The 26290-nt window shown below is 51.9% G+C and overlaps 1 protein-coding gene across 1 annotated transcript in view; it reads left to right on the top strand.

Annotated features, from left to right (window-relative positions):
• HTRA1 (HtrA serine peptidase 1) overlaps window positions 1-24386 on the top strand; it is a 68395-nt gene extending 44009 nt beyond the window's left edge. The window contains exons 5-10 of the mRNA XM_006880144.1: window positions 13822-14016; window positions 15522-15554; window positions 17307-17421; window positions 19319-19376; window positions 22471-22566; window positions 24065-24386. Of these exons, the coding sequence (XP_006880206.1) occupies window positions 13822-14016; window positions 15522-15554; window positions 17307-17421; window positions 19319-19376; window positions 22471-22566; window positions 24065-24233 (666 nt within the window). The 3' untranslated portion in view covers window positions 24234-24386. The remainder of the gene's footprint in view (window positions 1-13821; window positions 14017-15521; window positions 15555-17306; window positions 17422-19318; window positions 19377-22470; window positions 22567-24064) is intronic.
• Window positions 24387-26290: the final 1904 nt, after the last annotated feature.

Raw genomic sequence — 26290 nt, 5'->3', positions numbered from 1 at the left:
GAGGGCAGAATGAAGGCATACCTTCTAGCTCTTTCTCGTTGTTGTTGTTGTTGTATGCTGTTGAGTTGGAACTGACCCAAACCAACCTTCCAGTGGGTTTTCAGAGACTCTGTATTGCATGCGAGGAGATTGCCCATCTTTCTCCTGAGGTGCAGCTGGTGTATTAGAACCGTGCGCCTTAGAGTTGGCAGAGCAGTTCCTTACCCACTAGGCCACCAGAACTCCCTCCCTGTCCCTTTGGTGCGTTTGCTTTGAAGCTAGATTATGCCGGCGGCACAAGGAGGAGGCTGGCTTGCAGCGAGGCTCACTCAGGTTGGAGAGAACCTCCCTCCTACTTAGGCAGACCCGTGCCATCCGCCCTAGCGCGTGATGTGATAAATGCTTGGAGGCAGCGGAGAAAGGGAGTGAGCTCGCTCTGCATTATGTCAGATCAGGACAGAAAAATAGAGAGAGAAGAAACAGATCAGGGAAACTAAAGGAGGGGTGGAAGCCGAACAAAACCAGCTCACACTGAGCCGGAGGTGTGGAGTCCTTCCCGATGGCACCTTTGGGGTGAGGCTGTGCCCAATGTGCCCATCACACCCCCTGTGACCCCCGCCCCGCAGATGGGACCGTAACAGCTCTTGGGGCTCTTTGCTGGGCTCCACACCTCCCCGGCATCATGATTTCATCTCGAGGACTCGCTGCTACTCAAGCAGCCATTGTTCCTCCTGAGCACGCTATTCTTGGCATCTTCAATCCCATGGAAATTCTCTTGGCCATCTGCTGGACATCCACTCCCCCCTTCCCGGGAGCAACAGTCAACACTGACTCTGGGATCTGTTTCTCTCCCATTGGACCGTTGTGGTGGGACTGCCCATCACAGGCCCCACCTCCTGTGGCCAAGCAGCTCCACGTGACCCAATGAAAGCAAACAATGCTCCCCTGGGGACTGAAGCAGGGTACTGCTGCCACCACCTGGGGGGTGCTGATGTGGTTCCCGCGCTGAGCCCTGACCTGCACTGCCCTGACTCAGCCCTCTTCTCGTGTCTGTCTTGCATTTTTGGGCTCCTCTCGCATCTCCAGAACCCCCACCCCCTTGGTTTGCAGTTGCCTGAGATGTTTCTGGGCATGTGACCAAGAAGCTCTTCCCAGTGCTGTGCTGTCACACTGCCTGCTGACCACTGAGAGGAGAGCCCTCGGCCCTGGCTGCCTCCCTGCAGGTCCCTCCTCTCACAGCCTGGCCTCGAAGCCTGCTCTGTGCTCCTCTGTCCAGGACTGGAACCCCCTGGCCTGGGACCTGTGACGGGGCCAGCGTGAGTGTCCAGAGCCCCAACAGCTGCAGGAAGTAGGAACAGGGTGCGTGTAAACATTTTAATAGAAAGCAGCTTCAAGGGCAAACTAGTTCAGCTTGAGACAGACTGTTTCCAAATGCATTTACCATGAGGGACTTGCTGCGTGTGCAGGGTATTCCAGTGGTGGCATTCAGTCCTTGCAGGGTTTTTTTTTCCAGAGAAACTTAAGGGGGAAAGATGTCAAGAAGAGCTATTAGGTTTCTTAAAACCAGAGTGGAAGTTGGACACTGGGGACCTCAGGAGAGGGAAGGACAAGAGGATGGAGACTTGCATTATTACCGTATTTTAATTGTGCTGCTTCCAAACACATTGAGAGAACATGTGCCCCTGGGTGGTGGCCTTGTTCAGAGCATGGTCTGGCCCATGTGAAACCGTTCAGACTTCCTTCTGTTCTGACAGTGATTCAGTAAACCTCACCAGGGCTTGAAGTCCAGTCTAATGGGGCACCCTGGAGGTCCCCTGTCCTCCCTCTTCACTGTCCACTATTCTGCTTAGCCACCTCTCCTCCAGTGACAAAAAATACGTGTTTCTGTGGTATCTGATCCAATCCACGGTGCTTTCAGTTGCTTTCTATGCATCTGAAATTTGGACAGTTATTAAGACGGAGAGAATGTGGTGTTGGAGAAGAATATCCCGTGGACTGCCAAAAGGACAAAGTCCATCTTGGAGGAAGTGCAACCAGAGTGCTCCTTAAAGGCAAAGAAGGTGAACTTCACCTTCACACACTTTGGATATGTTGTCCGGAGAGACTAGTCTTTGAAAAAGACGTTGTGCTGAGAAAAGTGGCAGAAAAGAGGAAGATGGCTAACAAAATGGATTGATACAGTGACTGTAACAACGGGTTTGAGCACAGTAGAGGTTGAGGGTGGTGCAAGGCAGGGGCTACTTTAGATCTGTTGTATATAGGATGGCTGTGAGTCTTGGCTGGCTCAGTGGTACCCAACAACAACAACAACAACGTGGTACCTTGACAGTTACACACACACACACACACACACACACACACACACACACACACACACTCACGTCTTCCTCCAACCTCCTACATGGCTGACTCCATCCTCAGGTCTCTGATAAAACTTTTCCTAGCCAGCCCTACCATGACCTGCAGCCCTAGCTAATCTTCACCCTTCCAGTACCACAGAGATTCTGGGAACACATACCCCAGTCTGATGACTAGAGACCAAGACCAAGTGAACTGTGGAATGGCATCAAAGACATCAGGCATGAAGGAAGAAAAAGGTTATTAAAATCGCCAGAAGGATGTCAGAAGACACTCTAATATATGATCTTGAACTTAGAGTAGCTAACACATGGGCCACTTTGAACTAGACAATCACATGACCGACTATGCTGGGAATGAAAAAGAGAATGGCAGAACTTTTCCACATGGTAGAGGGACAAAAGAACAGACTGGAGGACGTGGGACAGAGCATCTGTGAGCTAGAAGACAGGAACCTCAATGGAAACTTTATAGGAGGAAAACCATAAGAAGGAAGGAAAAGGAAGAAAACATTATTATCATGAGAGATAGAATCAAACAGAACAGTGTGCATGTGATCAGAATTCCGGAAAAGGAGGATTTGGGGAAAGCACTGAGAAAATTGCGGAAGGAGTGCTAGAGGAAAACTTCCCAGGTATCATGGGAAACAAGAAGCTAAGTGAACTCCAAACAGATTAGACCCCAAAAGAAAAACATCAAGACATATCATAGGCATTCTCTAAAACCAGAGATATGATAGAATACAAAAAGCAGCTCAAGAAAAACAGAGTCACCTACAAAGGGGAACAAATTAGATTGAGGATAGACTTCTTAGTCAAAACCGTAAGCACAAGAAGACAATGGGATGGTAGATACAGAGGCTAAAAGAAATAACTGCTGCCTGAGGATTCTGTGCCCAGCAAAGGATCCATCAAATAGGTAGTAGAAATGAGGTAATTTACCTAAAAGCAAGAATTTAAGGAATCCGTGAAAATAAATCCGCTCTAAAAAAAACAAACAAAAAAAACCCGTACCACAACCAAAACTAAAGGAAAACCTTCACACAGAGACAGCAAAGGAAAGTGGATGGGCCAAAATAACCAGCAACAACAGAAAAAGAGATGCAGCAATATGGCAGTAATAAAACCTGGCCCGTCGAGGGTCACATTTAATGTGAAGGCTTAAATGCCCCGTTGTTATGTGCCATCAAATCACTTGTGACCCATGGTAACCCTTTGTACAGTAGTTCTGAAGCCCATCCTATCCTGAGCCAGTCTCACTGACACACCAGTCCTGCCTTGCCCCAGTTACTGTGTCAGTCCATCTCACCTGCACTCTTCCTCGCCTACGCTGTCTCCTCCACTGTCAGATGAAGTTGAGGGTGGGGGCTGGCTGCAGACACCCCTAGGCCCAGACCTCTCTGCCAGTGCCTGCCTCCTTGTATAAACTGCCTGAGGTTTGGACAGCGAAGCGGCTAAGCCAGGTCTGTGGTCTTTGCAATCCAAGTGCTGTGGGTAGGCTCGCCTCTGGTGCCTCCCTGACGCCAACAGCCAGGTAAATATTTGCAAACAGCTGCCTAAGGTTTGTGGGTGGTGTTCCCTCTTCCCCTCCTGCCACCTCTGGGCCAGGTGTCCCCACAGGCTGTTTGAAGTGGCTGTAGAGCGAAGCTGGGGGGATGGACTGGTGTGTCCGGAAGGTCCTTTTTCTGCTGACGGTGCTGAGGGCTATGAGGAGCTGACACCAGGGACCTTGGAGAAGTTCAGACATGGGTCACTTGGACCTGAGGGGCCAGGACTTTAACATGGACATGTCAGGGGCTGTGGAGTGGCCTTCGGCCTCTGCAGGCTGCCCTGGAACCCGTCCTGGCATGGGAACCTCACTAAGCGAGGGGGTGGCCTGTGCTCCGTGACTCATGCCTGATCCCAGGGCCAGCTCTCCTCATGGTGGTCAGGCTGGGCCTGGGAGCTCGTCATTCACTCAGGGAATGTGCTGAAGCTCTGCTTCCCTGCCTGGGGCTGCTTCTCACTCTCAGAAGCGAGGGGAGGTGAACGTGGCTGCCCTGTCTTGTCTGCTCCTTGGGTTTTCGCCCTGTGCTTTTCCGGGTGGGGTTCTTTGTTCCCGCTCGCTGGGTGTCAATCTTTCTGTGGTCTCTGCTCTTTCTGTCGCAGACCTCAGAAGCTGCTGTTCACTGCCTTTGCTAAAAACACCACAGACTTGGCTGATGGAGCAAGCATCCTGTTACTGTCGTGCTTTATTTTTCTTTCAACTTTATTTATTTTGTCATTGTTGAGAATACACACAGCAAAGCATACAATTCAGCAATCTGAATGCTCCATTCACTGACGTGGGTGATGTTCTTTCACCGCTCTCCCTCTCCTTAGCTGAGCTCTTTTTCTCCAACTCACATGATCTCACTGCCCTCTCACGGTTACGGGATTGATCTGTGCCATTTTTAGGGGGTGTGAATCGATAGTTCTTGAGGGAACAGAAATCCAAGCAGCAGAGTGGAAACTGCGTTGGTTTCTCTGCCGAAGCCTTTGTTCTGAGGCTCCTGGGTCGTGGCTTTATGTTGTCCTGATGGGAACTTCTGTTGGAATGTGCTGCCGGAGAACCAGGCCATGGGCTCCTGTGACAATGACAGCCTCGGACACCCTTGGGGCCAGTGCTGCTCAGTCCTGGAAGGTCCGTAGGCGTCGAAACTGAACGATGGCGATGCCTTTGGACTTTTGGTTCTAGTGTGAAAATGCTCGCTCACACAGAGTCTCAGAGTGGGTTCTTTGTGTTCTCTGGCTCCTTGTCAAGAACTTAGACTATTAAGGAAATTCTTTGGTCATATTTTTCTCTTAATATGGTAATGCCTTTTTTCACTTTGGCACTCTCTCTTCAGGGAATTGAAGAATGTTATTCATGGTCCCAATAAAGCAGTTCCCAGGTTGCTAGGACTGAATCTACAGGGCCCTACCAGCCGTGGTGTACCCCTTCTCTGAGGGAAGAACTGGCATTTCTCCCACATGATGGTTTAGTGCGTATGAGGCAGGATGTGAGAGCATCCAGAGTTGGCAAATTATGGTCCATGGGCCAAATCAACCAGGTCTGGCCTCCGTCTCTGTTTGCAAATAAAGTTTTCTTGGAGCACAGCCATGCCCATTATTTATGTAGTGGCTACAGCAGCTTTAGCTCAACAATAGCACAGTTGAATAGTTAGCCTGTAAAGCTGAAAATATTTACTCTCTGTCACTTTACGGGAAACAGTTTGCTAACTGCAATGGTCTGGCTAACACCTTGTCATGGGGGAGCTGGGTGTGTTGGGGGGTAGATTCGCTCATAAGAGTGAAGTGAGGCAATGGAACACTATCTGATAAAAGAGGAACATGAGCATGGAGATAGATTTCATTGTTGGTGCTTTTCTGCTGAAGAGCTTTGGCTTTGCAAGATAGGCCAGAACGAGTCCCTTTTCTAATTCTCAGCAACATCATCAATTATAGTATTACAAATTATTCTTTACCTAAGATCCTAGTGGATCTTTCAAGATTGGATTGGGTCATTCTTTCAGTTATTCATATAGCTGTTTGCGGATTACTAAAAGTGTTTCATGAACATCTGTCTGAGTGTTTAATGTAGAACAGGCCCTGGATGGTGCACAGGATTAATTCACTCAGCGGCCATCCTGAAGGTTGACCACCCAGGGGTGCCTCGGAAGGGAGCCTGGAGATCTTCTACTTGTGATAAACAGGCCATGGAGCCCAGTTGTGTTTGGATGCACAGGAAGTCATTATAAGATGGAATCAACGTGATGGCAGCTGCTTCTCGTCCCTTGGCCGGACAGTAGTAGGTGCTGAGAATGTGACAGCAGTGAGCTGAAGTTGTGACTGGCTCCCCGTGGAGCTTCATATATAGTGTGAGAACCAGGGAAACTGGAGGAAATAAATGTGAGGATTGGTACAATAAGCAGATGGCAGTCAAGAGGCAGAAGGGAAAGTCTGGGAATCCTGCTAGATAGGGTGGGGTAGGCAGGGAACTTCTCCAAGGAAGTCCCTTCTAGCAGAGATGAGGACAGTCAGCCAGAAAGGGAATGAGGTGGAGATGGGATAAAAGTTTGAGGCGGAATGCCTTTATTCCCCTCTTCTCCTCTCCCTGAGGAACCTGTGTCTTGGCCCCAGAACCAGCTATGACTTCAGGGTGAGTTCACAGCACTATCCAGAGTATTCACTTGCTTTCTGTTCCGCTGTCTGCATTTCCTTGGCCTTCCTCAGGTTCCAGCTCATTCTCAGGGACACTCCCATTCCTTATTTGCTGAGAGTCAGAGGGGCCCCCGATGATGTGGTGACCTCACATTCTTGGCAGAATCATGGCCATTTCTCCAAATGCTTTTCTAAAATGGTTTTCTTCATTCTCCAGCACTGTAGTAGTAGAACTACCACAAGTGGTGGCTTTACCTAAAAGAAACGTATTCTCTCACAGTTTAGACGTTACAATTCTAAATTCAAGGTGTAATTTCAAGGGGAAAACATTCTGTTTGTTTTAAGGGAAGATCCTTGCTGCCTTTCAACATCTGTTGGCCTGGCGTTCCTTGGCGCGGTCAATGTGTCTAAGCATCACTCTTCCCCGGGTCTAGGAGGTTCTCAGCAGGGACCTCTGGTCCACAGCACACACTCTGCTCCTGGTTCTTTCTTGGTGGTACTGAGTCTCCCTCCTTTACTCTCTTATAAGCTGAAGGTGGGATAAGCCACTCCTCAGGGAAAACTCCCTCCATGATCAGGGCTGTGACCTGAGGTTCTTGCCTTCCTCCCTTATCCTCTTAGAATGGATGGATTGATCACATCAGATTATCTCATGAGGAGTGATTACATCATCACATGACTGCCAAACCACTGAGAGTTACAGCCTTACCAAGTGGACACATATTTTCAGGACACAAATTTATAACAGCTCTCTGCATCATTTTCTTAGGTAAGGAAGAAATAAGATGTTCCAATTATTTTAAGGATTTAGGATTTAACTAAAGAACTAATTCACATGTCAGCTTTGTTAAGTAATGCCACAGAATCTGAAAATGAGAATTCATGAGTTACTATTTCCTTGTTTCTTTGTCTACTAGACAACTCACTGAAACCACTGGCCCTGTAATTAGAATATTCCCTGTGTTATTCCTCTACAGTGGCTTAACAAACATCTATATGCAGTTAACTTATAATCTGTCTCATAGACCATCACTACCTCTTTTTAAGAAGAGGGTGTCTATCTTACCATGTTAAACAATGAATATGACAAACATTATTCATCCTAAACACCTTCCCTGAACCCTGACTGTGTGATCATGAGTGAAGAGGAGCCCGTTAGCCTCCGTTCAGTGCAGCAGGCACTAGAGACGGGATCTCAAGTGCTGTAGCCAGTCCTATCCTCTGTTTGTTGTTGTGAGATGCCATGAGTCAACTGTGGTTCCCCTAGTAGCCAGCTTTAACAAATCTGTTCATCCAGTTCCCCACCTATGATCCTCCAGACCTTTTATTCTCACCCCCCTTTCTTTGAGCTCTCAATTCCCCCTGGTCCCTTCTTGGTCAATAATGATCGCCATAGGTCTGCTTGGACGTTCATCTCTCAAGCAAGTCTTTGGATGTTTTCTCTCTCATTGCCATTGAGTCGGTCTGATTCTGGTTGACCCTCCATTGGGTTTCCAAGTCACACAGGAGGAGACTGTCCCTCTGGGATGCTGACATTCCCTAAGTGATCCTGCTGCTGAGGAAGATCTTCTCCTGGAGGCATCAGGCACGTTCACTGGCACTGTCTCTTGCTGGGCATCCTCCGCATGGCATGGCTTTTAAAGAAAATGAAAGGTTAACAGAACTGCTTCCAGAAGCCACACTGACTCACTCAGCTGAGTTGCAGCCAGTTGCTGTAACATTAGCCTTTGAAGCAAACTTCGACAGAGACAGGACCAGACTGGAAAGCCCATCCGCTCAGAAACAAGCGCGCTGGGCAGCTGGCAGTGGAGACTCAGTGTGCAGACTCAGCAAGAAAAAGACTTTTGAAACTCAAGAGTGTTTTCTATTTTTCGAAGGAGGTAAAGTTGTAATTGATTTGCCTCATTAGATTAAAACAAACAAGTTGCTGATTTTCCCTTCCCCTTTGGTTTTATTGGTTTGTTTTATTGCTCTTTGCTCCTCAAACTGGAAGGAATAAGGTTGCAGTGAAACAAGCAGGCAAGGGCTGTTACACAAAACGCAAGCTAACCAGAAGCTGTGATGCTGCTGGGTCATTACTTTCTGTGGGCCTCTCAGGAGGTTGACTTGACCAGTGGCCAGAGAATTCCAGAAACCCCCTCTCCTCTTGCAGCTGTAGACGTGTAGGGATCAGGTAGCCTTAACTGGGGAGTTGGTGGTAGGAAAAGAAATTTACTAAGGACTCTGTCTGCTTTGTTCTTAATGAGTTAACCAGCGTCTGCATCCTTAGCCAGAGCTGTGCACAGACAGAGCCGGTGAGAGCGCTCCCCTATCCTGTGCAGCTAATGTCTGCGTTGTGGTTTCTGCAAACCCCACGGATCCCTCGTGAGGGAGTTTCCACTTGTGTGTGCCGTATTCCTACGACAACACTGGACGTGAAAGCCATCACCCCTCTGTCTCATCCATCTATCTAGAGAGATCTTTATTTTAACAAATGAGCTCACAGCTTTGCGGAGTCTGGCAAGCCCAAATCCATGGATAAGGTGGCCGGTCAGTAACCCTGCACCGTTTCCCTCCTACTCTAGGAAACCTGGCTTTGCTTTTAATCTCAGCTGATGGAATGACCCCCATCAGCACTTTGGGGAGTAATTAGATTTACTTAAGACATCCTGCTGGGAAAGTGGGAGGGGCCAGGGAAAGAGAGCATGTCCCTCACCAACCTGGCTGGTGACACTGTGGCTGTAAGAGTGGGCCTGGGCCTGGCATAGAGCCTGAAGAGGGCACGGACGGGCTAATCCTGACGAAAGACCATGTTCTTCTCATCAGTGAATGGTCTGGGGAGAACCTTAACGCCTAATTCTGCCCAGTGACCTGTGAAGGGGGGTGTTTGGAGGCTTCTGAGTGGTCTTCTTGTTGTTAGGTACCACTGAGTGGAAATCAACTCATAGGAGACTCTCCCAGGGGTTTTCAGAGGCAGCAAATCACATTGGAGGAAATTGCCCACTTTTCCCCTGTGGAGCAGGGTTTGAACCATGTGCCTTTGGGTTGGCAGTGCAATTCCTTGCTGCTAAGCCCCCAGGGCTCCCTTTGTCTTCTGAAGAGGCCCTCTAAGGAGGAGAGGCCTTTATTTCCCACTAGGCATTGTCACCTCTTTATGTGGTTCTGCTATGGTGTGATCAGCTTAACCATGCGGACAGGCATAAATGGATCAGACAGAGAAGGTGGTCTGCCCTGGCTCTTAACCCCGAGCCTTTGAAGTCACCAACAGTGACGCCTCCCTCTCTCAGTCAGGTGGACATCTTGGCACTTTGAGCCAGGTTTAGTTACTTGCAGGTGCAAACACCCTGGTTGACACGTACAGATCACTGCAGTGTTGATGGGTGCTTGTCCCTCATGGGGGCCTTGAGGCTGTGTCTGGACGTGGAGAAGGATGGGCTTTGTCTCCATATCACCGTGTCCCAATGGGGTGTGTGTCCTCAGTGAAGGCAGGGCAGACTGCATCGATCTCATAGTCCTGGAACCACGCAAAGGAGACACCCAGTGGACACTTGTGGGCAAGTCCTCCCTCACGAGGGCCAGGCCCCAGGAGCACAGTGCCGCCTGCTTGTTGCTGACCTGTTTGTTTTGGTTTGTTTGAACCTAATGAATGGTCAGAGCCTTCTTTAATGAGCGCGCAGACCAAGCTCTCCCACGTGCATTGGCTCTATGTCCTGTCTGCAATTGGTGTTTAGTGACTTAACCTCTAGTAACCTGGGTCCACACTCGATACTTCTGACACCTCACCTGGGCTGACCCTCCGCCATCCTGGTGGCCGTGGGGACAGTGTGGGTGTTGAGGGTAGTGCATGTTTCCTTAGCGTCACTCTTGTGTTGTGAACACACCATCTGTGCCCTCTTCTGGATGTCCCCTCCTCTCCACTGGCCCCTCACCTCCCTCTTCCTCACCTGAGCCTGCCTGAGAGCCTGGAGCACTTCCTTCGGCAGCGATCTCCCTGCATCCCAGAAGGTCTCTGCAGCGACGTGAGCTGTGTCTTTCTTGGTGGCATCTGAGGTCTCCTTCTTGGCTCTGTGATGTCACCTTGAGGCTTTCTCTTGTCACTTTGGAGCTCACTCTTTGTGCTGATATCCCATCTAGCTTTTTCATTCCCCAGTGGAGGTCTGTGGCTCTGACCTTGAGCAACAGACAAGGATCCCCTTATTCTTCTGTTGTTTCAGAGGTCCAGCGAAGGGTGGAGGTCCCTCATTTGCCTCCTAGCCTTCCCGCAAGATGGGGAGAGGTGTGGTATAGTTGTTTGGGTGGGACTGGCACTGGTGGGCTCCCTGAGACAGCTGGCAGATGAACAGCCAGGCGACGTCATTCCAGGGAAGAGTGGTAAAAAGATCCCAGCCACCTGCAGGTCACGGCCAGAACGGGGTTCTTCCCGACAGCCATGTGGGTGCTTCATCCTCCAGCCCTCTGGGGGGCCACAGGGATGAAATGCACACTGACCACGTAGGAACGTGGCCAGCGTAGTGTAGTACTGCACAGCAGACAGCCGAGGAGAGCATCTTCCCTCCGCAGGCTGGACCACGGCTGGAGCTTCTGAGGCTTGTGAGGCCAGCCGGCGCCTGCAGGGACTCAGAACCACACGCCCTGAATCTGTCCCCAGAGGCATCTCTCTATCGTGTCACTCCCTGCAAAGAGTTTCTGCCTGGTTAGAATTTGAAGTTGGCACATGCTGGAGATGAGAGTCAGAGAGTTAGGCAGGTGACCACTGGTTATAAAAAGTAACTCTGAGACTCAGTTTCCACATCCGTGAAATGGGAGCATTTATGCTGACTCATGAGACTGTCAGGTAAGGGCTCTGTCTTCTAGGAGCTAAAAGTTCCACACCTTTCCCATGGACAATTTTGCGTACAACTGCACAAATTGCACACGCTGCCTGGATGTGTATCCACTTTCTCGGTGCTGTCTTGTGATTGCTCAGAGAACCTGAATTGTTTGAGTAAAAACTTCAAGATGCTTTTAAGTGATGATGCTGCCCTTTGACGCAGCTTTGACTGAATGAGAAAGTAAACCAGCTGCAGTCACGTCACAGGCACCTCCTGCGTGTCAGAGACGAACCAAGTTCAGTAAGGTTTTCAATGCTGATTTACCAGCCCTGTATTCCTAGGTGCCTTTGGGTAGGTTTGAACTGCCAGCCTTTAGATACCTCTTTGTGTACCTCCTAATGTCTCTGCATGTCTTCCTCTGGTGTTCTTGGGGAGACCTCTGAGTGTGTCACTGGTCCATCTACTGCACGTGTGTGTGGTCTCCCTGGTGCGAGTGACACTGTGCTCATGACAAGCTTGTCTGTGGGTTCTTAGGGCTCCAGTGTCCCCTGGGAGTCATGGTCCTCCCAGTGAACACCTCATTCCCTGTGCCCCTGTGGTCTCTGCCTCCTGCCCTCTGGATCTGTGTAGGCTTTGGAAATAGGACTTGGGGGAGTGGTCTGTGGGCCCCCTGCCCTCTGCAGCCTTGGGGCCTGGGAGAGGGGCTCTGGCTGCCCTTCTGGGTTAGAGGGTGGTGGAGGAGGGCGTAGGGCATAAACTAGGCACTAATTGAGAGCTTCTGGGGAGCCCTGCCCTTCCTCTCTGATGTGAATCCCAGCTGGGACTGCAGCTGGACCCAGCTCTGTATTTGATCTTGGTCCTGGAGCCTTTAGGCGGGTTCAGAAGAAGGCTGTTTGCTCGGGAGCCAGGCTGGCCCAGCCCCCTCACCCACCCCTCATCACTACTCTGCAGACCTCAGTGGTCCAGCAGGCCAGCCAGTCCTGGCCCTGAAAGATGACCCTGTCTTTGAAGCAGGCAGAGGTGTCCACCCTTCCCTCACACTTCTGTAAATGAGGTCATTTGTGGCATTGCTGCTGGCGTGAGCCCAGGGTAAACACCATGCACAGAGCTTGCTGGTACCATGGACGCGGAGGGCGGTGCAGGGCATGCTGTGGGCTCCAGCACCCCTGACTCCTGGGCTCAGGGGATCACACAGGGGACCCCAGCCTTGTCCTGGGTGCAGGGCGGTAGGGCACAGGACACAGTGCCAATTGGCAGACTTCCCTCCTGGGTTTTTATAGATGTTAAAGCTGATTCTAGAGTCTCTGGATGGTGCCCTCTGCTCCTAAGTGAAAGGTTGCAGGCTCAAGTCTATCCAGGGGCACCTGAGAAGAAAGGCCTTGGTGATCTGTGTCCCAGAGTATCAGTGATGGAAACGCTCTGAATCACGGTTCTGCGTGCTGGGGACAAGTGTGAGTCCCCGTGGGACAGAGTTACCGTGTCCAAAGGTCCGAAGCCGTGTTATGGGAGATGTTCTTTCTCTCTCTTCTGTTTTTAAGTCTTTTTGTTTACATTATGTTTCATTCATGTTCACTATTTTGCACAATCCTTCATTCACATTGTGCGTCACGCAGCCGTCCGTACACAGTTCATACCTCCAGTCACTGGTGCTCTGGGCCTGTTATCTCCCATCGGGTCGAGTCCCCACTGAATCTGCTTTTCCTTCGCTTCCCCACCTGCCCACTACACTCTGCTGTCCCCGTGGCCCCGCCCTTCCCCTTTATCCTGCCCCCTGCTCCGTCACTCCCTCCCCTTGTGGACATGGGCGATTCTCTCCGCCGCTGCCCAGAGATCCTCAGGCCTGGCCCTGTCTAGGCTGATTCACCCCGTTTGGAAGAGTAGTTTGGGTTTTTGGGATCTTTGGGGTCTTTCTCAGCCCTGAGGAACAGGAGTCCCTGAGTTAACCAGGTTACAGGCTGCAGAGGGCCTCTTGGGAAAGAGGTCTGCTGGTCTTGGGGTCTCAGGTCCTTGGATACTTTCCTCTCACCCTTATCCTGCCTCCCCAACCCCTGCACAGATCTGTCAGATCACAAGTATGTCCCACAGACTGCACAGCACAGATATGCTCCCAAGATTGTCACACACCTAGCACAGGTGTGTCCTCACAGATCATCACATACCTAGTGCAGATGTGCCCCAGTGGATCTCACACACCAAATTTTTCTTCCAAGGTACCTGTTGGTGGATTTGAACCTCTAACCTTTCTGTTCGCAGCCCAGCACTTTTGCATTTGCACCCCAAGACACATTTCTGATGATTTCTGTGGAGAAGGAAGCCCAGTCCTAGCCAGGCAGGGCTGCTAGTCATGGACTCGGTTCCCGGTGGCCTGATGTTGAGTGGCTGTCTGGAAGGTGGCCCCGGGCTCTCTGATTCATCTGTAATGTGGAGTTAGGGGTCTCGCTGCCTGTGATTCACCGTCCTGTTGGGTTAACTGAGAACAGCTCACCGTGCTGTTGGGTTCTCGTGCTAACCAGCGACGGCCCGTGTGTCCACAGGGCAAGCTGCCCGTCCTGCTGCTGGGCCGCTCCTCGGAGCTGCGGCCTGGGGAGTTCGTGGTCGCCATCGGCAGCCCGTTCTCCCTTCAAAACACGGTCACCACGGGGATCGTCAGCACGACCCAGCGAGGTGGCAAGGAGCTGGGGCTGCGGAACTCAGACATGGATTACATCCAGACAGACGCCATCATCAATGTGAGTCCCTCTGGGAACCGGGCTGGAGGGAGGGCCCTGCCCTGTGGTCTGGGGACTCGGAAGGGAACCCCCACAGGCTGAGAGGCTGAGGCCCAAGCCTCACCTGTTAGCTGACATCGAGCCTTTAATAGCAACACAAGGTTTCACTAGCACTTTCTGGCTGCCTCTCGCCCCAGTCAAAGGAGATAATGACCAGTGGGCCACCTTGGTGGGCATCTGCAGCCCCTCAGCAGCATTCTGGATGGAAGGTACCCCCTCTTCCCCCCGTTAAAGTAGTGAGTTATTGCTCTGGGCCACGCCAGTGGGCATCTGCAGCCCCTCAGCAGCATTCTGGCTGGAGGGACACGTGTCTGGGGACAGTTTCCACACGCTGCTGAGGGGTGAGTCTGGCCACTTCCTGTCTACTTGTCCTTCCAGCCAGTGGCCGAGTCCCGAGTGTGAGGGCAGAGGGTGAGCCTCTCCGTCCACAGGCATAATGAGGCCAAAGCTGCTCCAAGTAGTTTCTCAATGGGATTTCGTTACAGCTCAGGGGTAGAACTGACCTTTCTGGACAGCGTGCCCCCTCTGTCTGTCCACTAAATAAGACTCACAGTGTGTTGTGTGCCTCGCTGTGTACAGCGCGGCCGGCTCATGAAGCAGCCAAAGTGGAGCTAAGCACGTGGGCTCAAACCCAGCAGCAAAGTAGAGGACCCCCCATGGGGCTGCTTTGAAACACCACGAGGCTGCAGCGAGTGTGGACATTGGAGGGTTAGTGGTAGGATTTTTGCCTCCTGAGTGGGAGACATAGGTTCAGTTCTAGACAAGTGCACCTCATGTGCTCCCTCTGAAGGTCTTCGTGTTTGATGCGGAGGGGCCCGTCCCTGGGAAGGACATCGTGCCTGGAAATGTAGAGGGTAAGAGGGGAAGACCCTCAATGAGAGGGATCGACATGGTGACTCAGCAACAGCAGAGATTGTGAGGATGGCACGTCGGAATCATTCAATGATATCTAACAGCATGAGGCCGAACATATTTCAGTGCTGCTTCTAGACCAAGGCAGACCAGGAGGAAAGGGCTGGCATTCTGTTTCAGGGAATCAGAGAGTGAAAACCAGGTCGACGATGATGTAGTTTTGCCGTAATTCAAGGCCAACCCAATGGCTACATCAGCAACAAGGGCAAGTGCAAGCAGGTGACCGTCCATCCACGTGCTCATGCCCAGCACCTTTAATAAGAGGGAAGAGTTGTGATGGACACTAAGAGTCTAGTCAGTCTCGGGTTTCAGAACCAAAAAAAAAAAAGAGAGAGAGAGAGAGAGTTTTCTTTTTGGTACATCTAAAACTTAGTGAAAATTGTTAGAGTCTTCCTTTTCCAGAAAAATACTATATTTACCAGAAGAAAACTCCAGAAAGAATCCCACTCTGTGCTTCAGGCGCTACCCTGAAAACCAGAACCCCGCAGCCGAGAGTTGATGGTTTGGTGCCTGGGACGTAAATCTATAACCTTTTCATTTCTGCTTCATTTCAGTATGGGAACTCGGGAGGCCCACTGGTAAACCTGGTAAGTCTTGTCCTCCCACATCCGTTTTCATCCGTGTGCATGCTCTGCTTTGCTCTTTTTTCTTCTTCTTTTCAATCACGAGTCCACCAGTGCCTGCTGCCTCACTGCCTTTTGAGTGAGTGTGGTGTGCATCCTGCATGCTTGTAAACGACCTTCCTGAAGTTGTCTAGGCCTCGTGGAAGCCCAGGCTCACTGTTGTCCAGTCAGTTCCACTGGGTTTCAGAGGCTGCTCTCAAGGGAGCAGGCTGCCTCACCCTCGTCCCGTGGTGAGGCTGGTGGATTTGAACCACTGCTGTTTAATTAACAATCCAGCATGTAACCCACGATGCCACCAGGGCTTCTTTGGATCTCATGAGAATTAAGAACTGGAACGTCTCTGCCAGTCAGGGCAGCAGGACTCAGGTGCTGCCAGGAGCCGTGGAGGGAGCAGCCTTTGATTTGGAGCCTGTCGGAGACTGGCTGTCCTTCGAGCTGCTTCTCTACGCTCTTTTTCTTGGCCAGGAACCTCCCCGAAGGCCTGGCTGGAATGGAGGAGTTTCTCAGTCAGTAAAGCTGTCACTTGAGTGTGCACTTAAATAATTGAAGCAGAAAATATGAAGCCTTAGAATCGCAGACTGATTAAGCAGGGGTCTCCTTGCTCTGCTGTCTTGTTTCCAGAAGATAAAACGGAGGCTTATGTAGCACGGCCCCTGCTGGCCCCCTGTAAGGGGCAATGCTCATGGACCAGGCCTCTGGCCTTGGGAAGTGTGTGAGGACTGATTTATCCCCTCTGGGCCGTCTTGCTGACTCTCAGCAGAGCTGAACAAACAGCCAAACAATAGTACCCAGACTGCGGCTGGGGTGGGGGGCTGTTTCCTGTGCGAAACCACCTTGGAATGGTCAATCTGTCTGGACTAAGAGGACACCCCAGAGATGGTGGCCATGAGGAGAGGAAGACTGTGGCCAGGCTCTTTGGTGCCCTCTGACCTGACCCCAGAGCACACCAGGGGCTGCTGCTGAGAGGAGGTGGCATTTTCTTTTCCTGGCAAAGGAAGTCCTTTAGCTTTGAGTCTAAGGTGGTTCCTCCCCGTATCCGCAGAATAATCTTAAGGTCATTGAGAATGGGAGGAGCAGGAAGGGTGGCTAGGCAGCCAAAGGCCTGGATCTGGGGACCCCACTGAGATTTTGTAGATTTAGCAGTGGTTATGTGTCCAGCCCCACCCAACAACTCCACAGGGAAAGACCTGGGAACCTGCCCCTGTAAAGCTGTTATTATTATGCTGTTGTGTCATCGAGTCACCTGCCATTCATAGTAACCCTATAGCTCTGAACTCTGTCCTGTAGTGGCCAATCACTGTCTCCAGCACATCTGCCCCTATTTCCCCAGTCACTCTGTCAGTCCATCTCACTTGTGGTCTTCCTCTCCTGTGTTGTCCCTCCACCCTTCCAAGCATGATGTCCTTCTACAAGGACAACTGCAGCCTGGGAAATCCTATGGGACAGTCCTTCTCTGTCATGTGGGCACTGAGTAAAAAATAAGCTTACATGCACTTGGTGACAACAACAACAATAGCAGCAGCAGCGTTCCCTGTGAGCTGAGCCCCAGGGGACTGTGTGTACAGAGGGGGTTGTTCTGCTCTCATGAAGCCTGCTTCCCTGAACCTCTCCATGCTCTGACAGCTCATACTCACCGGGAGCTCCCCTCTTCCCCTCGGGACTCCCTGCTGGAGGACTTCGAGGGGTTGGAAAACCTCATCTCCTCTTGCCTTTCAGGACGGTGAAGTGATTGGAATCAACACTCTGAAAGTGACGGCCGGAATCTCCTTCGCAATCCCGTCGGATAAAATTAAAAAGTTCCTCACGGAGTCTCATGACAGACAGGCCAAAGGTAAAGTGGGGGTTCTGGGGGCCCAGCCCTGAGCCTCGGCCATCCCTCAGGGACCGAGGGGAGAAGTGACAGACGCTAAGAGCAGCCGTCATAGTTGGATGTCACTGAGCTGTCTCTTCATGGGGATTCTCTGTCCCGTAGAACAAGCCCTGTTGGGCCCGACGCTGTTCTCCAGCCTCTGCTGGGCCTGAGCCCACTGCTGTAGTCCGGGTCCCGCCCTCTCTCGGAGCGTCTCCCTCTCCTCCCATGACCCTCTGGTTTCCACACATGACGTCCCTCTCCAGGGACAGCATGCCCCAGGGTGTTATGAGGCCCCGTGGTCTGAGGTGGTAGAAATGTGCCCAGTTTGGCCTGCGGTCATGGATGTTTGTGTGTAATAGGTGCTGCCCACAGTCCTGGGAGATGCCTGCCTGTCAGTTTCACTTCACTGTACACGTCTCTATGAGTCAGAATTAATGCTGTGACAGTGGCTTCAGGGAGGGGGGGTCTTGGTGGTGCAGTGGTTAAAGTGCACACCTGCTGACCACAATATTGTCCGTTTAAACCCACTGACTCCTCTGGGAGGGAACGCTGGTGGCTTAGAACTGCACTGCCAACACAAAGGTACACAGTTCAAGCACCAGCGTCCCCATGGGAGAAGGATGGGCATTCTCCTCCCGTGTGATTTACTGCCTCTGAAAAGCTGCTGGAGGGTGAGCTACGGGTCAGTTAACTAGGCCACAACAGTAGCTGCCCCGGGAGATAGACAGGGGACAGACGGGGGATAGACGGGATAGACAGGGGACAGACAGGGGACAGATGGGGGACAGATGGGGGATAGACAGGGGACAGACAGGGGACAGACAGGGGACAGACAGAGGACAGACAGGGGACAGACAGGGGATAGACGGGACAGACAGGGGACAGACGGGGGATCCTGTTTCCGTAAACATTTACAGCCCTAGAAGCCCCACGGGGCAGCTCGGCCCGGCCCTGCACCACAGGGTCAGTATGCGTCAGACGTCATCTCAGGGCCAGGACCTGTGGTTTGATCCTATCAGGGAGTTATTAGTCCCATTTACTGATAAGAAAACAGATTCAAGGCGATCCTTCCTTCCGCCAGTGCTTGTTGAGCATCTCCTCCGGGTCAGGAGGAGGTTCAGCTGTACGTAGGACAATAGGGCCCCTTATATGCGTGACATTTGTGCTCCATTCTAAGGGATAGACTTTGATTAAGTGATTGAATGAGGTGATTCCAGATTCCAGTGAAACAGGATTGGCTGGGAGTGATGAGAGGGGCAGCTCATGAGGGAAGGCCCCAAGCTGGAGCCTGGAGGGGCAGAGCCAGCAGGTGGACGAGGGGGAAGGCAGAGTGACAGCCTCCACATGGACATCGGTCCAGCAGCACCGGAGCAGTGTGGGCCCAGAGGCAGGGAGGGTGTAGACCCCAGAAGAGGAGCAAGAGCCGCAGTGGACGCGGTCAGGGGCTTGTGCCGCATTTTAAGTGCACTGACATTTGATGGGTATCTCAGAAAGGTCACTCCGGGGGCCAGTGGAGGGTGTCCTAGAACGAGTGGGAGGGACCAGCGAAGAGGGTCTCCCACTTGCCCAAGTGATAGGTGCTGTCTGCTGGCCATGGTGGTGGAGCCCAGGAGTCACCCTCCAGCTCCATGGGGGACGGAACCAGCAGGCGGGTGGACCAGACATCAGGGCGAGTTGTGCGCAGATCAAGGACCACTCCTCGGATTTGGGCCACTAGCTGAAATGTCGGGACTTCCTCAGGGCCGGTGGTGGGGCAAGGGCAGAACGTAGCCTGTGTCTGTCTCAGTGGCTGTGACTGAACACTGACGGGCTTGAACGTGTGGCTCTCAGGTGTCCCTGTCAGCCTTGCCAACCTCGCTGTCTGCTGTCCCTTCAGGTAAAGCTGTCACCAAGAAAAAGTACATCGGCATCCGCATGATGTCACTCACGTCCAGGTGAGTGCTCAGGATGTGTGGGGCTGTGTGTCTGCCACCCGTCCACACGTGAATAAACTTGAACTTCAAAAGACTCTCATTGGCATTCCAAAAGAGAAATCTTAAACTTCACCCTTGTTAGGCTTTTTAAAGTGTACTCTCCAGTGCTCGCTTCAGCAGCACGTACACTAAACTTGGAAGGATTCAGAGAAGATTAGCATGGCCCCTGTGCAAGGAAGACACACAGATTCATGAAGTGTACACTCTTCGGGACATTAGCAGTGGTGTGCAGCCACCATGACATGTGATTCCAGGACATTTTCATCACCCCACTAGAGAACCCTAAACCTATTAGCAGTCTCCCCCACTTCCCATCCCCCTCCGCCCCTGACAACTACTAGTCTGCGTGCCCCCGTGGGTTTGCCTCTTCTGGAGAGTTCATTTAAGTGGACCCTACAGTACTTGCCCTTCTTGTGTCAGGCTTTCCCTCAGCATAACATTGACCACATCCGTCCCGATAGTAGCACGCATCAGTGCTTCGAGAGGATCTGCTGGTGCTGAGTGAGGTGTTTGGCTTCCAATTAGGAGATTGGAGATTTGAAGCTGAAAGTTGGCTCCTTGGGGAAAGGCTGAGACAGTCAGCTCCAGGAAAGGTGTGCGGTCAGAAGCGGCTCACAGGTGGTGGCTCAGGGTCCGTATCGGCACCGCATTCCTTTTTGTGGTTGAGCATTGTATGGAGGTGCTGCGTGTTCACCCACTTGTCTAATGAACACTTGCGTTGTTTCTTCTTGTTGGTTGTTTTGAACAGTGCTGCTGCTTGAACATGAAGGAGCTCTGGGTAGTATGTGTTGTGCTATTAACCGAAAGATTAGTGGTTCGAATACCCTAGCTGGTCTTGGAGAGAAAGATGAGAAATGCCCTCCTGTAAAGATTGACAGCTACAGAAACCCAAGGGAGGGGTGCTGTGAGTCAGACTCATCTTGTGTCAGTGGGTTCGGAGACAGCCTCACGCAAACCCTCGAGGCACTGTAACCCACCAGCTGCTCTGGTAGGGAGCTCTCCTGGCCTAGTGGTAAGGAGATGTGCTGCCAACCCAAAGACACGCAGTTCGAATCCACCAGCGGCTGCACAGGAGACAGATGGTCAGTCTCCTCCCACGTGATTGACTTTGAAAACCCTCTGGAGGGTCAGCTGTGAGTCGGTTCCCACTTGATGGCACACAACAACCTCGGCCACTCTGTTGGAGAAAGACATGGCCATCTGCTTGTGTGGAGGTTCCAGCCCTGGGGCCCCCATGGGGCTGTTTAAGTGCTGCCCACAGGATCAGTATGGGAGTCCACTCGGTGGCAGGGGGATTTTGGCATTGGCTCTGCACGTTGGTATCACATGTTTGAGTCCCAGCCCTCAGTCCTTCGGGCGTCAACTGGCTGAGATGGAGAGCAGTTCTGTTAACGGCTCGGAGGCCGCTTTTCCTTCTCAGAAGAATCTGCCTTCCTGTGTGCAGGCCCCGCCCCCAAGTTGGGGCTCTCTGCTTTCTTGAACCCCTCATTCTGTTGGCACCCGTGTTCTGGGAGCGTTCCCTGCACTGCCCCACCCCCTGAGGGCCCCACCTGCCCTGAGCTTGGCAGCAAGTGGGCTGCGGCCCCAGGAATGCCCGCTTGGAAGGGCGGTTTGTTTTCCTGAGTTGGTGGAAGTTACAACATGTGGTTGGCAGGGTCATAAAATACTGGTGTTTTTCCCTTGATGAAAAAAACCTGCTGGGACTTCATGAGCCCTGGTTGAGGGGGAAGCAATCGTGGCTGAAGAGAAGAGCATGCGTGGACTATGTCCGTTGAGATATTTGAAACAGGATAAATGCTGCGGACTGTCTGAGATGGCCAAGACAAAGTGCGTGTGATTTGTGCTTGGAAACAGGAGAGGTAGGGGAGCTCTGGTGGCCTTGAGGTTGAGGACTTGCACCACCAACACAAAGGTAGGCTGTTTGAATCCACCTGTTGCTCCAAGTGAGAAAGATGGGCGCTCTCCTCTCATGCGGTTTACGGCCTCTGAAATCACACTGGAGGGTCAGCTCCCAGTCGGCTCCGTGTCCCCAGCAATGAGCTGAGTTTGAGTGGTGCGGCTTCTGGGCTTGTGACCTGGGCGCTCCTGGAAAGCCGGGGCTTCCGTTTCCTCCCCACTGAGATGAGGACAGTGAGGCAGGCGAGTGAGCGGGGATCCAGGTGTGCTCCATGCGAGGTGGCAGTGACGTTAGCCACAGTGAGGGTGGCTGCCGGTTGTCACATTGTGCTGAGCCAAGCGCTGGATCACACATTCAAACACAACCCCACCCTGTAGAGTAGTGTTATCCTCTCGGCTTGCAGGTGGGAAATTAGGGCACAGCGGTCCAGCCACGGCACGAGGTTAAACAGCTGTGCTGTGCAGCCCACTCTGTGATGACCCATCCAGGGTGCTGGCCATCAGTGCCGCCTGGGTGACTTACAGCAACCCCAGAACATCACATGTGAACCATGCCCTGTCCTGCGCCGTCCCCAGGATCGCTGCCGTACTCAAGCCCACTGTGCTGCTCCCTGTGTCAGTCCGCTCGCTGAGGACCTTCCCCGGCATGTGGTCTGTGTCCCTGCTGACCCTCCGCCCTCCCCGGCATGCAGTCTGTGTCCAAGGTTGTTAGGTGCCAACTCCCAGGTCTGTGTGATGACAGAGTGACACGCCGCGTGGTCCTGCACCATCCTCACCGGCTTTTAGGGGTGACCCCATTGTTGCGGTCACACGTCGGTCCATCTTCTTGAGTCTTCCTCCGTCTGCTTTACCACCCATAATGCCCTTCTCCAGGGACGGGTCCTCCTAATAACCAGCTTAAACTATAGGAGAGGATGTCTCCCGCCCTCCTTTCTAAGAATTCTGGCTTTGTAGCTCTTACTGATTATTTAAGAGGAACATTTCACGTGCTGCTGCTCTGTGAATCTTTGAGACTCTAGAAGCCGCGCAATTTTAAAGTAGAATCCAAACTTGTGGAGGAGTTCATTTTAGACTCAGGGACAAGCGGCGGAGGCTGGGTGAGGGTCTGCTGAGCAGGGAACACACTAGGCTGACCTGGCTGCCATTTCCCCCCAAGCAGCAAAGCCAAAGAGCTGAAGGACCGTCACCGAGACTTCCCCGATGTGCTGTCTGGAGCGTACATCATCGAGGTCATTCCTGACACCCCAGCTGAAGCGTGAGTCGGGGGACTTGTCAGTGGGGGTGATGGGAGCCGTGCTAAGTCATCTCTGTTCTGGTGACTGAGTCTTTGACAGAAGCAGGGTCAGCCCTGCTCAAGTCCTGCTGTCCAGGCCTTCCGGCGTGGCTCAGGTCAGGCCCTGTCAACAAAAGGATGCTTCCAGCCTTCAGAGCCCTCCCTTCAGCCACTGGGTCACTGAGCCTCTCAGACAGGCTGGCTGGGGTCTAAGAAGGTAGGAGGAGGTCCTGGGGATGAGTCTCAGGTCTAGAAAGCTCCTCCTGAAGCCACGTGGCTGTGGGTCCTCACCTGTCCATCCCTCATGTGACATCAAAGTAGCCCCAAATGAAGGAGCTGAGTCAGTGTCTGCAGCCGGTATTGATGTAATATGCAGAGCGAATGCTAGGACAGAGTCCCTGGGGCCAGGGGTCACGGTTCATGTATCCAACTGCCAACTAAGAGGCTGAAGTTTCAAGTCTGGCCAGAAGCACCTCAGAAGAAAGACCTGGCAATCTGCTTCCCAAAGGTGAGCCTCTGTGCACTTTCGAGCAGGTCTGCTCTGACACAGATGGCGGGACCGAGTGGCAGTCAGCTTAACGGCAAGTGGTGAAGCAGTTACAACCTTCCAGAGCTTTGCACACTCCCTGAGGGCTGCATCTGGCCGCTCACCCAAAGCCCACTGACACTGTCAAGTCCCACTTGGAGGGGAACCATTCCATTGGGTTTCCAAGGTTCTAAGGGTTTATGGAAGCAGACTGCCACTTGTTTTCCAAGAGGGGACTGGTGGCTTCGAACCACTTATCTTCTGGGTAGTAAGTCACTCTGATATATTTTAATTGGGGGGGGGACCAACCAGGAAAGCAATGATATCTGTGATATATGACAATGATAATGTTCAAATTTCCGTGTCCATAAATAAACGTGTATCAGACCCAGTCACTCCCACTTGTTTGCACATTGTGCCTGGGTGCTTTGATGTCACGGTCATGGACAGGTAGCCACGGTGGAGACCACCTGCGTGAGAGGACACAGGTGTTCAGTCTCGGGGTTTTGCAGAACAAGGCTGCTGCCATGTCCTGGAAGGTACTGGCTGGCAGCAGCCTGGCTGACGTAGCCACACACAGAGCTGAGGTGTTCTGGGGAAGGGTCTCCTTGTTGAGATGTCCTGCCAGGTCCTGGAGGCACCCCGCTCTGCACCCCACTTTGCGTGCTCCTCATTTGGCCCCCTGGTCGTGTCCACACCAGCCTGGTGAGTGCTCCCCTTCTTCAGAGTGACTTCTGCCATCGGCCCGAAGCAGTCCTAGTCAGCATTTTGGAAGTGAACACAATTGGTACTTTTTAATCTAGATATCTCAAAAGCAAATGGAAGCGTGAGTCACGCTCACGAGCCTTCCCCACCACCAACCCGGCCGCTCTGGGCTCGGGGCTCTAAGCAGTTGGTCCAGCAGGCAGGACAGGGGGTGGACACCTTACAGACGCGTTTCTCCTTGTGTTGCAGTGGCGGCCTCAAGGAAAACGATGTCATAATCAGCATCAATGGACAGTCGGTGGTCTCCGCCAATGACGTCAGTGATGTCATTAAAAAGGAGAACACTCTGAACATGGTGGTCCGCAGGGGCAATGAGGACGTCATGATCACCGTGGTTCCCGAAGAGGTCGACCCCTAGGCAGGGGCATGAGCTGGACTTCATGTTTCCCTCAAAGACTCGCCCGTGGATGACACGTGAAGACCCTGGGCTGCTGGCACAGGACACCTGAGACCTCTGCCCGTCATTTCGCTTGTTCCTTGGAGAGGGTCTGGCCAACAGAGCCCTCCTGGACGGTTTATGGGCAAAACCAATATAAGGCCCGTCTCCGCGGCAGACGTGCCCCCCTCCCGTAGCTCTGTACGCAGCGTGCTTTTCCCGCCCGCTCCAGCTTTGACGGTCCACCGTGTCTCCTTTAACCGAGGCATCGGCTTAACCCGACTAATGCAGCCGACACGAGGCCTGGGCACCAGGCAGGGCCCGTGGGAGCCAGCGTGGCACAGGGGGCGTGTCTGCTTTCGCCAGAGTCGGCGCCAAGCCAGTGGGTCGTGGAGACCCTGGTGAGGCACGCTGGCTCCCAGCAAGGCCACGGCTGCCCCACGTAGGAGCCTCTTCGGAATCGGGGCGCGATGACCTTTGTTAGAGCTATTAAAGCACTTCTTCATACGTGTTTCCGGGCGCGCTGACGTTTCTTTCCGATAGACACCTGGCTAGAGGGTTTGCTTCCTATAGATTCTTTAATATGTGTTTCTTTTTTAATTTTAGTGAAAGTCCAAAAGAGATTGGTTTTCATTCATTGATTCCTTCGAGTTTTCTTCCCTCAATTCCCTTTGCAGTGATAATTGCTTGACAATCTGAAAGGAATGGACGATTAGGAATGATGTCTCTGACTATTAACAGCCTAGAAGAGGACAAGTATCCTACTGTGTTCTCACTGACAGCTGGCCCAGTAAGTTAGGTCTCTAACCGTCAGATTACTGTAACATTGGCTGCATTTTCCACAAAGTGTCAGCACTCTGATTACACCCATCCCTGACTTATCAACACGACTAGATCCCGCACATCAAGTCATTATGCAAAACCCCGTGAGTCCCAACAGAGGATGACTCATCATATCACAAAATAGGAAACAGCAATCTCATTGTGCGACTGCTAAATGGCACTGTTATGTAACGTCCAGATTTCATCATTATGTAAGGCCAGCCCACGGAGGACCGTGACCCAGCCACGCTGACACGGAGCCTGCGCCCTCACAGTGGACAGCTCTCACCCTGTCATTCATTACTGTCGCAAGTCCACTGTTAATGCACAGGCTGGGTACACAGAGTTTCCCTTATTGTGTACATGTGAAATGTCAGGTAAAGAGGCGGTCGGTGAGTGAGAAACATCAGTCCATCCTGGATGTTTCCTGTCCGGTCGCTGAGATTCCCACCCTGTAACTCTGTCACCTTTGCTGTGGGGGAATCATTGCCTGTTTGGAGGCATGTGGCTTACTTCTTTTTCTTTCTGTCTTTTTTTTTTTTCTTTTCTACTTTTTTAAAATTTTAAATTGATTTTGATGAAAGTTTACAGAGACCTTGGATTTCCATTCATTCATTGTTGTATTTTTCTCCTTGCCCACTCCTCCCCCCCCCCATTCGCTTTTCTTTTTGACAAGTAAAAGAAAAAAATTCTTGGTTATTCAATCCCTCCCCCCAAGTCCACTCCACTGTGCAGCCTTCGTTCTGGGCTTCTGTCATAACAAGCATACAGGTGCTGAGTAATAGTGCCATGTTTATTCTATGAGCCCATCTGTTGCTTAGCTCAAATGTGTCCTTGGTTCATTTTGGTTGGTTGCAGTCTTTCTAAGAGATCGTGCCCATGGTCGTCACACCATCACTGCACTGTTACACTCTGGTCATTGAGTCACACCGTCACACTGACACTGCTCTGTTATACTCTGGTCCCCTTGCTGAGTCACACCATCACACTGTCACTACACTGTTGTACTCAGATTATGTGTCATAAAGTTAGAACTGATTCATAGCTGACCCTCCAGTCAGTTTTCAGAGGATTTAAGTCAAGTGGGAATATATTGTCCATATTTCTCCTGTGGAGCAGCCGGTGGATTTGAACCATATACCTTAGGATTGACAGTGCAACTCCTTACTAGTAGGCCACCAGGGCTCCCTTGGCCTTATAGGTGTTTAAAAATCAGT

This window comes from Elephantulus edwardii, unplaced genomic scaffold (assembly GCF_000299155.1).
Source record: "Elephantulus edwardii isolate Elephantulus edwardi_28Jun2011 unplaced genomic scaffold, EleEdw1.0 scaffold00006, whole genome shotgun sequence".
Lineage (NCBI taxonomy): Eukaryota > Metazoa > Chordata > Mammalia > Macroscelidea > Macroscelididae > Elephantulus > Elephantulus edwardii.
The sequence above is the reverse complement of the archived record's forward strand: the minus strand, read 5'-3'. Positions and strand labels throughout refer to the sequence as shown.